Source organism: Macadamia integrifolia, chromosome 11 (assembly GCF_013358625.1).
Source record: "Macadamia integrifolia cultivar HAES 741 chromosome 11, SCU_Mint_v3, whole genome shotgun sequence".
NCBI classification, from domain to species: Eukaryota; Viridiplantae; Streptophyta; class Magnoliopsida; order Proteales; family Proteaceae; genus Macadamia; species Macadamia integrifolia.
In genome coordinates this window covers 5229946-5243816 of record NC_056567.1, presented here as the reverse complement: position 1 = coordinate 5243816, position 13871 = coordinate 5229946, and the positions used below count along the sequence as shown (strand labels likewise).

Here is a 13871-nt window from a genome sequence, read left to right as displayed (position 1 = left end):
CTATTCATTTCATACTTGCTATAGCTGTCTCTCAAGCCTGGTCGCTCCGTCAACTTGATGTCCATAATGCATTCCTGCATGGTCGCCTCACAGAAGAGATGTTTATGACTCAGCCCCAGGGTTTTGCAGACCCCAATTGGCCCAATCATGTGTGCCGCCTGCATAGGTCCTTGTATGGCCTCAAATAGGCCCCTCGAGCATGGTTTCATAGGCTCTCCACGTTCCTCCTTCATTTGGGTTTTGTTGCATCACGGAATGATCCATCTTTATTCATTTATAAGTCTAATGGCCATCTCCTATATCTTTTGATTTATGTTGACGACATACTTGTCACAGGCAATTCGTCAACACAGGTCACTGCTCTAATTACCAAACTTGCGGCTGAATTTTCTATCAAAGATCTTGGCCCCTTGGGTTTCTTTTTGGGCATTAAGGCAGTACCACAACCCAATGGTATTCTTCTTTGTCAGTCTAGGTATATCCATGACCTTCTGGGATGCTCAGACATGGCTAATTGCAAACCGGTTCGCACTCCTATGGCTATGACAAAACCGACATCGTCTTCAGGGGGTGCTCCCTTTGATGATCCAACTTGCTATTGCTCCATTGTGGGCGCCTTACAGTATGTGACCCTTACCCATCTAGATGTGGCTTTCGCTGTGAATAGGCCATGCCAACATATGCATGCCCCAACTATGGATCACTGGAGTCATGTCAAGCGCATTCTCCGATATCTCAAGCAAAGTTACTCCCACGGTCTCTTGGTTGAGTGCTCCTCCAAGGCCACGCTCCAGGCTTTCTCAAATGCCGGTTGGGTTGGTAGCAGCTCTGATCGTCGGTCCACTGGTGCTTAAGCGATCTACCTTGGGCCAAACCTGATCTCCTGGTCCTCTAGCAAACAGAAAACTGTGGCTCGTTCCTCAACTGAAGCTGAGTACAAAGCATTAGCAGATGCCTCTGCCGAACTCATATGGTTGGAATCTCTATTTCAGGAATTGAGCTTTCCTATTGAAGGCCCCCAATCCTGTGGTGTGATAATATAGGTGCCACATATTTATCGACCAATCCGGTGCTCCATGCTCGCACCAAACATGTAGAGATTGATTTCCACTTTGATCTTGAGCGTGCGGCCAATCATCAGCTGACTGTGCAATTTTATCTCCACAACTGATCAGCTCACTGATGTTCTCACTAAACCTCTTGCCACCGCCCGATTCTAGTTCCTGAGGGACAAGTTGAAGGTTTGGTCTCCTCCACCTACAACTTGAGGGGGTGTATTGCCCAGTATTGATCAACGCTCCAGCTCACAGATACTTGGGTCATAAGATTTCCACATCAGCATCACAATCTCACATGTGATATCAAGCTCCGCAAGATCTCAGATTTCTTATTATCCTATCTTCTGTAGTTGGAAACTTAGAAATTGTGTATTGTTACTCTTGGAAGAATCAGATTGTAATCCGATCTTCCATAGGTAACTAAATCAATCTATTATCTCATGTACTCATGTATATATACTATTACCTAGTAAATGAAACATAAGAAATATTCTCACATTCAATAGGTTTAAGCACTAGAAGAGTTTCTGTGGTTCAGTGACAGCACAAACCAGATAGGCTCCTAAATATTGACCTGGGATCCGTTTGAGAACATTTGAGAACAATTGAGTTTTCATGCTCTGAAAGTGGATGGAAACCACATTTGAGAACAATTGAGTTTTCATGCTCTAAAAGTGTTGAGAACATTTGGATTGGGATGAAATCCTAAAAACCATGGGGAGGGCATGAGTCTTTGCAAATTTACAATTCATGATAGAATACGCAGCAGTCGATGAACCGTCGGATTAAACCAGAGTTTCTGTTTAACAGAGTGAAAACAACCACTGATCTTCCCTTTATGTCGACCTTCTTCTAGAAGCTTATATTCCCAAATCGTTCCAGGATTCCTCTCTGTTCTTCTTCTTCTTCTACATCTGATTTCAGTGATGGAGTTGATTCCCTGTCTTCCCGATGAGATCGCTCGCAAGTGTTTAATTAGAGTTCCGCATACGTATTTCTGGAAGGACCTCAAACCAATGACTGACACTCTGACGACTGAAGAACACAGAAGGGTTTCGTGTTGTAGAGAAGAAGAGGAGAGGGAAGAAGTCGATGACCCGTCGGATTAATCAGAGTCTACGTGCCGACCATCGAGAAAATCGTTGGACGCTCGTAGAAGCGTTAGTTGTTGGAGACGAGACTGATCCGAGAAAATATGAGTTTTATTTGATAGGGTATAACAATAATTTTTAATTCCTCACTAAACTGTGACTGATGGTAAGGGATTTGAGTATAATTTAGTGAAATAGAGGGGGTGGTCTTATAATTGTGACATATTTCAGGGGGTGGCAAGGTAAATTTCCCAAAAAAGAATGGTGATTCACATGTTGGGTACCATTTTGATCTCCTCTATAGGTAAAACTACTATGAACGGTCTAAACTTCGACCCTTATTAAGCCTATTTTTTGCTCCCTCTATTGATAGATCAGGAGTCTTCCTACTGTACTTCCTTAAGTCAATGTCGGTTGATGGTGTGAAAACACATCCTGATTAATTTCTCAAAAAGAAAAAAAAATGAAGAATTATTTGGTTTCACTAACGTACAATAGGATCACAATCTCAGGGTGTAAATGTAAACGTATTAAATACTTTACCCACTCATATTATTGGTTCTACCGTGTGAACACTTTTTTTTTTTTTAAAGTAAAATAGCTTTATTATTAATGTGGGAACAAAGTTCCAGCTAAGTCAGCAAACAGAAAACTAAGGGGGGAGGAGAAGAGCCAAAATGTGAAAGAGCCACTTGAGAGTATCCTGGAAGTGGAGGGCAAGCTGGTGACAATCTTCAATGATAGTAACAATGCCCCAAGGACAGGTAGGGATGCTTCTTTGAAGGAAGCCAACGACCAAGAGATTGTGAACGCATTAAACACCTTAATCTCATATCATTGGTGCTACGTCATCTATGCCTACGTCACTTACTGACTTAACCCAATAACCCAATTGAGGTTAAAACCCGATCCATACCCGCCTGGTTTAAAATCAATTGGCCTGAGGTTCTTTGACTGTGGCTCAGCAATTGCCGAGTTTGGATCCCTTTGAAGCAAAAGGGGTAGGTACGTATTGAATCCTCATATGTATGTAAAGATGAACGTAGTTACAACAAAATCAAATTCTCAAAACCCCTCTTCTTTTCTTCTCTCTCTCTAAAAAAGAGAGGCTTCCCCAACACAATACGTACAATCCGATTTGAGTGATTCAATCATATATGATCTGATCTGATCTGACCCATTAAAGCTACAACAACCTTTGCTTTTCGTCACCTCCCATGCAAAGGTTTCAACAAATTAAGGGGTCTAGAGCTTCAGAGAAGGTTCAAAACATTTGATTGGCTATAGAGTACTGGAATGGCCCACACTACTTGTTCTAACCGTTTCCATCGACAGAAGGAAGACTAGCCGAAAGACTGAAGACTGAAGACTGAAGACTGAAGACTGAAGACTGAAGACCCCAGTCCCCATTTCTCTCTCTCTCTCTCTCTCTCTCTCTGTCTCTCTCTTTTTCTCTCTCTCTCTCTCTCTATGCTTTTTGAATTATTTAGCTGTCCTTTCTAGTGTAGACAGGTGAAAATGAAGAAGAGGGGGGATAATTTCTGTTCAGTTTCTTATGAATAAGTAATATTGGTAGAGCTTTCCTTTCCTTTACTACGAGATTCTCTTCTCTTTTTCCTTCCACTTCCTTTGGAGTTAAGAAATCTGTTTCTTTCTCATTCTATATCCCTCTTGCATTTCAAACTCTATATATTCTGGATACAAAAGGGTGGTGAGACTGGAAGTGGTTCTCTGCTTATAGTTGAGAGGAGAGACAGAAGGCTTCATTCACCTAAGAAGAAAGGAAAGCAAACACAGTCTTTTACGTACTTAATCGAGGAGATACAGAAGGCTTCAGCTAAGAGCTTTACCCAAGCCAGGTTTGCCATTTTCACCTCTCTTCTTTATTTATATATTTATTATTATTATTTTTTTTTTTATGAGATCTTCTTCTCTTCTTCCTCTTGGAATATCAAGTAAAACTGCTGATGATGCCTAATTTGATGAATTACTGAACAACCTTTGTAACAATCTGGATCGATGTTATTAATGACAAGATTTTGTTGAGTACGATCCAATCATACCAGCAGTAATACACCGGATCCCATCAAAAGACAAGATCTTATTTTGTCCCATTTCATGTAGTAGTTATTTTTCAGTGGTGTTATATCTTCAAAGCCTATCATTCCCTACCATCCTTGTCTGTATGTTCCTACCATCCTTATTTGTGTGTGAGAGAGAGAGACCATCCCCTTATCTTTTGTTGTTTAAAACGTATATAATATCATCGTACCATTTTATTAGTGTATAATACACAAAAGGAATGTCAAAAAGCAAGATCGGCTACAAGGTCCATTTGAAATAAGTTTAGATTTGTAATGAAAAAAGAGTTTTGATCTATTGCACGTATGTTCACCTGGACATATATGTGAGGATCCAATACCTAACTTTTTTACTTCCATATATATCCCTTTTCATCCTTTTAATGGAAGGAAATAGGACAAGTGTTGGATCCTCATATGTACGTCTTGGTGAACGTATGTGTAGTGGATCCAAATTCATAAAAAATACCCTATAAAAGTTTATTTAATAAAATAATGAAAAAGGACTATCAACGGATCGATATTGGGTATGATATTGGTTGTATCAGACAGTTTTGCCCTCAAAGATATTGATTCCATAGAATATTTTAATAATTATACCCCATGTCTATATCATACACCTATTTTATATCAATTAGATATCAATATTGACGTCGATAGATATCGATATGGACCGGCTAATACCTAAAACCATGGATCAACAATGCCTATGGATCGGAAGTAGGTGATACAGCGGCCAGCCACTTGACTTAGAAGCATCTGTTAAAGGAGCAACAAATGATGAAGTAAAGGCAAGTGGGACCAAGAGAAGGGAAAGACTTTTCAATTGGCCTGTCTTCAGAGGGACCAAGACTCAAAGATATTTTGGTAAGAAACTCAAAGAGTAAACAATAAAGACTTTTCCTCGGATCCATCTCATCATAGTAAATTGGTAGGGTACCCTTTGGGTAATGCTAACAATATAATGACACTATCTTGTACGGATAAAGAGTAAACACTAAAGACTATTGTTTGCTGGAGTTTGAACGGAACAGATGGTCAAGCAATCAAGCCTATGCTTAACGAATTTTCCACCCACTTTCTTAACAAAGTCAGGCCCAGGGGTAGCAGCCCAGTTTCTGCTTATACCGAGTACCAGTGAGGGAAATGGAATCTTGATGGTAGATTGGAAAATTTCATAAGGGTATTTTCCAACCCATTCCCTTGAGAATCCATTTTCGCCAAATGTTTTCCAAAGAGAAAGGGGTGAGAAACATAGAAAGCGGGGTCCACAAGCAATAGAATAAAAGAATAAGGGAAGGATGGAGTTAGATCCTAATTGGTTTCAGTCTGGTTTGGTTTCGAGTTGTATTAGATTGGGTTAACAAGCTGTTAGTGGGTTGGTTTGATTCAATTTCATTTTTCATCCTATAAAGGAAACAATTACAAAACCTTTTTGTCTTTTTTTTTTTTTTTTTTAATCAGGTTTGCTTGATCCGTCGGTTTTGCTTCTACAAATTTTATAAGAACCCAGATCAAATCCGGTTCGATAAGAGTTTGGTTCAATTTAATGTAGAGTGAATCAGCTAGTTTTGACATTTTCGAATTGGAATGGAATTTTGACGCCCTAACCAAAGTAAAGTAGGAATGGTCTCTCCAAAAATTAAAAAAAGGGGAAGAGATTTGTGCACAGCATATATGGTGCGCGATTATACACAAAACCATTGGATGCATAGGGATGAGGGTTTACGGTGCACCTCCCAATTCGATTCATCGACTGTGCTTGATCAAGCACCATGCAAGACCATACACACAACCTTTTGCCAATAAAAAATCATAATTATTAGGAGGATGGAAATCTCATCCTCCCATTGGTCATGGTAATTTTTTTTGCCATTCTCTGACAATGATCTCTTTCTTGTATGTCGTGCAGGAGTTCTGAAACAAAGGCATTCTCTTCCAACTTCGGCCTCTTCAGTTTGTTCTTAGAGCCTGGACGTGTGATTACGTCCCCAGTTCTGTTTCCTGCTGCTACTGATTGATCCTGCAGCGAACCTAAAATGGCTTCAGATCTTGTTGATAAGGTCTTCTCATGGTCTCTTAGAGATGTACTCGACTATCAACTCTACAAAGATAAGGTACTGTGTATTGAACATGCATGTCAATCGTCAAATCCCACCCACTCACAAGTCACAACAGACACACACAAGGCCACCTTATCAAACATGGAGTGGGGGATATATATATATATATATATAGAGAGAGAGAGAGAGAGAGAGAGAGAGAGTTGGGAGTTTAGTCCCAACTCAGCTACAGCTCCTTTTTGTACACCTAGTAGTTCCTTTACCTAATTAGTTCAAACTTAGGATGGAAACTTTATATGGTATCAGAGCGGGTTTTCATCGTTCCCACATGTCTGTAGTATGCATTACTACAAGTGCATGGGAGTCAAAGATCGACATCTCGATCTTGAGATTGGTTTTGATAAACATGAAACCGAGATATGAACCGTATTGGTCGAAACCTGGTATTTTCAAGGCAAACTCGACATGTTATGGGCCGGTCGAAACTAATGAAGTTGGTCAAAACAGGTTGAAACAAGGTACAAAGTCAATTAGACCTTCCATTCATCTTGGGTTGGGTCCATACCTCGAAATTGAAGTTTGAACTGAAATCTTGAATAATGGGGGAGTGTCGGGAGTTTAGTCCCACATCGGCTACTAATTAAACTACAGCCCCCTTATAGACTTGGGAGTCCCTCGACCAATTAGTACAAATTTTAAGGGATGAAAACTCAAAGAGAGAGAGAGAGAGAGAACTCTACTTTTGGCTTAAGCTGCAACTCAATTCTAATATACACTCTGACTTGGTTTGCACTTGATGTTAATTTTCAAATTTGACAAATTCATGAAGCTCTTAAGGCTTTACCTTCTGGAAATGAATGGAACAGAAGAAGTGTGAGGTCATATGGATAAAAACTATGAAATGAATTGTGTTCTACATGTCTACTGTTTATGTGTGGACAGTGTGGTTGCTTGACCATTTTTAATTAATTCAATGTTGTATATATCATGTATGTCTTGTGAAGTGTTAATCACTGTTGATGATGAACTATCTTCTTGGAATTGTTAAGAATTAATTTGAGAAAGGAAACTTGTTATTGCAACTTATGATAAAGTGTGACAAAAGTCCTAGTTTATTTGTGTTTTGTTTCCTTTTTGTTCCTCAATGTATAGATTCACACAGTTTTATTATCCTGTAGTTCAGAAATTGGTAGGATAAACATAACTGTTTATCGATCTTTTGTAATCTTCTCAAATTTTTTGGTTTTCTTTTATAATTCTACAGGTGAAGATGATCCCAAAGAAGTTCTTGTCACCACAAGATTACTTGGCAGCATACATTTCCCCACTTATTGAGGACACACATGCTGCTCTGTGTTCAAGCATAAAGAACCTGTCTAAAGCACCTAAATGTCGAATTCATGTTCAAGAACTATCTAAAGATCATAAGCCACAGAGACATTTGTGTTATAGCATTAGAGTTTTAAGAGAGGGTGATAGTAAGAATGGTAGAGAAAGCTATGAACCTCAAGTTGGAGATCTCATTGCTCTCTTAGATGCAAGACCCGTACGGACTGATGATTTAAAAAGATCTTATATTCTTGCATTAGTCACAGAAGACAGCTCTCTCATGAAAATCCGTTCATCAAAACCTGTGATTGAAAAAAGAGTACTACTGAAGGGGAAGAGGGAACCTCCTTTTGCTGTTTTTCTGATTAACATGATGACGAATATCCGTATATGGAAAGCACTGCACCCGGATATGCAGAGGGGAAACATGAATGTTATCAAGGTCTTGTCCACTAATTCCACTGTAAGAAGACTCTTAACTCCATTACTATGGTTCCTAATGAATTTTTTCATATTTGTAGTTTTCCACATTCATACTTCTACAGCATTAGGGATTCATTCTTCAATATATCAGACCAAACAGAACCAGGAGTCTCAACAAAGAGAAAACAGAGCCCTTAAAAGATCTCTCAATCTCATATCATAAGTATGCACCTGAAGGAGGTAAAAGAATATTTGGCAGTCCTTAAACACCAAGTCTAAATATCATCATTCCAATGAAACTTCACTATTTTAGTTAGTGATTTGTTTAAGAAATAAATTCAGGTGTTTTATGTGTCGTGATTGTTTCCTTAAGTGTGACTTCTCTAAATCTTACCTTTGATTTCCTTTTTTCTTCCCCCTTTGTCTCTACTTCAAGTTCATATTTTTGAAATTTTTCTGCCATCTTGTATATATATATACGGATCCATGTAGCCGACCCCATTTAGTTGGGATAAGGCTGAGTTGTGTTGTCTGCTGTTCTGGATATCAGATGGCTTCTCACCTATTCGTAACCTAACCTACCCCAACCATAACGACAGCCTATAAACTACCCAATTCCCATTGCAGCCCAAAAGAAAATAATCCTCGTCACCAAACGATAAAATCTCCGAGGGCCAATTCTCTATCTTGATCCTTTCTACAGTCCTTCAAAAGCCCTAAACCTATAATTTCAAAAGCCCTATTCTTCAGCACTAACAAAAGGTCCAAAATTTAGTTTTGTTTGCGTCATGCATATTAAAATGAACTTTGAAACACCCTACTAAAATTTCATAAAGGCAAAGCTCTTGAAAATAAAACAAGTCTCAACAATCACATTGGTCCATTTGCCACATAATCAAATGGGTAAAGAATGAATTGCTTTTGAATATCTCGAAAATAGAAAGCCATATTATCCAAGAGATTTTGAGGAGTCCCATGTTTTTGCACTTATTTTTGTATCACATATAGGTTCATGCGTGGGATCTTACACCTGAAATAAAAGCTATGATGCACTGTTAATTTTGTTTATATCCTTTTTAATGATAGGTAGGGGTTGATTGTGATCGCTGTTTGTTGCCACAAGATGACAGTATCCAAGGAAATTCTCTTCTCCAAGATCTTCAAACCTTCAATCTCAATGAATCACAGACTGATGCAGTGGTAAGATCCATTGCTACAAAGGATTGCAACCATAAGAGTTCAGTAAAGCTTATTTGGGGCCCTCCAGGTACTGGGAAGACAAAGACAGTAGGAGCTTTGCTCTGGGAACTTCTAAGAATGAAATGTAGAACCCTCACATGTACACCGACCAATACTGCCTTGGTGGAAGTCACATTGCGCCTCCTGAAGTTGGTTAAGGAGTCACCTCAGGTCCAAAATTATGGCTTGGGTGATATAGTGTTATATGGTAATAAGGAGCGAATGAAGATTAATGATCATAAAGACCTTCAGGATATCTTTTTGGATAATCGTGTCACTGAGCTTGCGAATTGCTTTTCCTCAACCTTAGGGTGGAATCATCAACTAAAGTCCATGATACACTTGCTTGAAGATGCTGGTCCTGATTATCTTCTTTATTTGGAGGGGGAAAAGAAGGTAGTGCAGAGTGTTTCTAAAAATGAAAAACAAGAAGAGAAAAACAAAAATATATTGCAAGAGGAGATTGAAAAAAAAGATATTCTAACATTTGAGGAGTTTATCAAGGAAAGATTCACTGATATTCAGAAGGACCTCAAATCATACATTTTTACTTTGTGTAAACACCTACCTACATCCTTCCTTTCGGTGAGAAGAAGAGAAAACATGAATGAAGCTGTCAATTTGATTGAATCTCTTGGAACTCTGTTACATGGATCTGTTACTGATGATGACCTGAAGTGTGTCTTTTATTCTGAAAACTTAAACACTACAGTTGGTGGCTCCAATACACTCTTGCTTGATAGAACCAGAAATGAGTGCCTTCAGATTCTCAAAACCCTTAATGAAGAGTTTTCAGTTCCTAATCTTACAGATATAGATTCGATCAGGAAAGTCTGTTTGCAACATGCTTACCTGATTTTCTGCACTGCTGCAACCTCAGCTAAGTTTCAAACAGAAGGGATAACGCCATTGGAGCTGTTGGTTATTGATGAAGCAGCACAGCTTAAAGAATGTGAATCAGCCATTCCCCTCCAACTCCCCGGTGTCCGGCATGCCATTCTCATAGGTGACGAACAGCAACTGCCAGCAATGGTTCAAAGCAAGGTTTGAATTTTCTCTTTCTTTTCATTACATTATGTTTTTTTGATTAAGTGTATTTCTCTCTGATTGGGGACCTTTCCATTCATTAGATTTCGGAGGAGGCTGGATTTGGAAGAAGTCTGTTTGAAAGATTGGTATCACTGGGACACAAGAAGCACCTTCTCAATATCCAGTATAGAATGCACCCATCAATAAGCTTATTCCCAAACACAGAATTCTATGGAAAACAGATTTTGGATGCTTCAAAAGTCAAAGAAAGAAGCCATGAAAGACACTTCCTTCAAGGTAACATGTATGGTGCCTATTCATTTATAAATGTTGCTTATGGAACAGAACATGGTAAGGGTGGAAAGAAAAACATGGTGGAGGTCGCAGTGGTTTCTGCGATTGTGGAAAGCCTCTTCAAAGGTATATTTCACCATTGATTATTTGAATACTTTCCTTTGAACTGATTTTTTTTCCTTTTTAATGATCAGAAAAGCCCATTCTTTTATATGGACATACTATGTGAATGCACATGTACATAACCCATTTTTCATTGTTACAGCATCTGTTGCTTCAAGTCAGAAGCTTAGTGTTGGTGTAATATCCCCATACAATGCTCAAGTATTTGCAATTAAAGAGAAACTTGGTGACACATATGATAAACCAAGTGACTTCTCTGTGAGTGTTCGGACTGTTGATGGGTTTCAAGGTGGCGAGGAGGATGTAATATTAATCTCTACTGTCAGGTCTAATGAGGAAGGAACGGTGGGTTTCCTTGACAACCCTCAACGTGTGAATGTAGCTTTGACCAGGGCAAGGTACAAGAACAAAGGATATATCTTGGTTAATAACGTTTAACTCTTTCTATCAATGAATCTTGGTTTCTGTCATTGCAGGTACTGCCTCTGGGTATTGGGGAATGGTCCAACTTTAATCAACAGTGGTTCCATTTGGACGAAACTAGTCAATGATGCAAAGGATCGGGGGTGTTTCTTTGATGCTGATCAGGACAAGAGCTTGAAGGAAGCAATAATTGGTTCTCTTGTTGAACTTGGTGAATTTGACAAGTTACTTAATCTGGATTCTCTCAAGATATGAGTCACAAGTTAGGGATTTGTCCCAACCTGATATAGTTGTTTCATTTCCAAGTTAGACTAGGTTGCCTTATTATTTTTTTTTTTCCTGTTTAGAGTATGTTTCCTATTTTATCTACGTATCATGAGTTGTATTCTGTAAGATTTCTTTCCTTGTCTAAGAAGGAAATCTATTTTGTAATCAAATATTATAAATAATTCATGTTAAGCTTGTCTCTCTTCTGCATAGTAAAACATATTCTTCTTTGCCCAAGGACGTAGCACACCACACCGGTGTGCGAACCTCATTAAATCTCTGTGTTGTGCAGATCTATTGTCTATTTATTTTCGTATTTTTCTTCATGTTTGCTCTAACAATTCAAGATGAGGGACTATTGACTGCACCCTTCTCAGCAGTCCCTTCTTCCTCTACAGGTCTTGGTTTGCTAAGTTCTTAAAAGTTCTTAAATTTCTACAGATTCTCTACTGTTTGGAGTGAGGTGGAAGGTATGTCGCTTGGATTTATTGTGCTCCATCTTGGCTTACCCTTTTAATTCATAATTCTAGATACTACAACCCTGCATATGGAATTATCTTTTGAAAGAACACAAAAAAAAAAAAAAAAAAAAGAGTTTGGCAAGTGAAAAAATAGAGCTCTGAAAATTCAGGACCATAGGAGAGTGCGTAGTTGTGGTTGGAGTACCATAAGTGTGCAGAGACATACATGGGGTATTTGATTGAATTTGAGTCTGAAACTTAATACATGGCTAATCCAGTCTATGTACTACTCTCTCTCCCTTGGTCCAATAGTGACGTCATCTGTCCATGTGGCAAAATGAGAGCGGGACGGAATTTTTCCGTTGGTATTCAGTTTTAAATGTTTCTGCTTAATTATGCTTACATTTTCTTGTTTATTCTTTAATTACACTTTAATATCCAATGAATGGAAAATTTTTCTTGTTTCATGACTAGTGTGTGTTCAAAGTCTACATAACCAATCTCAAAGCATGATAAGAAATTGTGAAAAGGCATAGAGTTGAGTATAAGAGGAACAGGGAAGTTTTGACTCAGATTTTGCCTTCCCTGAGGAGGAATTTGCAAAATCAATGGCAACTTATTTGGCTATTGATCACCATCTCTAATAATTTTTCTAATGTCTTCGATTGTGAACCATGAAATTTATCATGCAGTGTGACTGGGAGAAGTCATTTAATTGATTAACTTACAGTTCTGTTTAAGAAATTCTTCTTCTTCTTCTTCTTTTTTTTTTTTTTTTTTTCTGTTATTACAATACAAAATGAACATTCTGTCACTAGAAAAAAACAGTTTCACAATCTGGGTTTATTGAGATTTTTAACTTTATTTCTGGGACTGAATTTTTTTTGTGCCTCTCTCTCTCTCTCTCTCTCTCTCTCTCTCTCTCTCTCTCTCTCTCTCTTGATAACAACAAGTTGCATTTAATTTAATGTTCAACAGGTTATCTTCAGCAGTGATTTCTAGAAATCAACAACAAGAAGCTCATGATAGAAAAACATATCCGGAACGATTCATGAAGATCGATAAGCATGCACGACAAACACTATAAAATATATGTTTTAGGCATACCTGAATCGATGGTTGAAGAATAAGAACTCCTCAATGTCTTCTTGTATGCTCCTTGTATAACACGATCAATGTTGGTCTGGTCTACCATCTTTCCCTTATGCTTTTGATTGTTAGCTTCACTTAATGGGTCAGTGATAACTATATATAGGGGTGAGGGTAGGGACCAACCCTGCAATAAAATTAGGGTTTCCTCCCCATTAAGGAAACAATACCTTAGGTCCACACATAGAAATAAATATTTCATACCATTAAGGTGTGCTAATAGAATCCAATATCTCCATAGAGATCACTTACCAATAATATTGGATTCTTTCTGCTTACTCCATCTTTAGTCAACACCACTAAACCGGTTTTGGAAACAAATCTTTGACTATGATAGCCCACCTAATAAGAAATCTTACAATCTCCCACTTGGGTAGCATATGTCACAAGTTTTTTATTTTAAAATTTATTTAAAACGACTTTCCGGTTTAGATAAACTGAATGTGGCCACAAACAAAACAGTGTCGAATGGAGTGCACCTTAAACCAAATGCCTTGGTCCGAATGAGAATTACAAACACCCAACCGTATTGATCATCACATCTAAAGCGATATAAGACCACACACGTCAAAGTGCTCATAACATCACCGACTTGGGCTGAACAGTATGAAAGTGTGGTATAGAAATAACATGCAATAGTGATCATCATGTCTATTTCCAAATTGGTCCTGGCTCGAAAACCAAATGAGCCTTATGAGACAGATACCGAAGGTCTCATTAACTATAAGCGTCTCCCAAACGCTTAAGCTTCAATCAAAGAAGCTCATTGGGACTAGATCCGGATGTCCCACAACACTAGCACTAGACCTCAATCAAACGAGGCTTTACTAGTGACTAGATG

General features: G+C 38.4%; 1 protein-coding gene across 1 annotated transcript; it reads left to right on the top strand.

Annotated features, from left to right (window-relative positions):
* Window positions 1-3744: 3744 nt before the first annotated feature.
* Window positions 3745-11624, top strand: LOC122093436 (helicase sen1-like). The gene is made up of 7 exons (XM_042663787.1): window positions 3745-4008; window positions 6143-6347; window positions 7558-8085; window positions 9132-10328; window positions 10415-10733; window positions 10873-11128; window positions 11207-11624. The coding sequence occupies exons 2-7, from the start codon at window positions 6270-6272 to the stop codon at window positions 11406-11408; spliced, it is 2580 nt and encodes an 859-aa protein (XP_042519721.1). The 5' UTR covers window positions 3745-4008; window positions 6143-6269; the 3' UTR covers window positions 11409-11624.
* Window positions 11625-13871: the final 2247 nt, after the last annotated feature.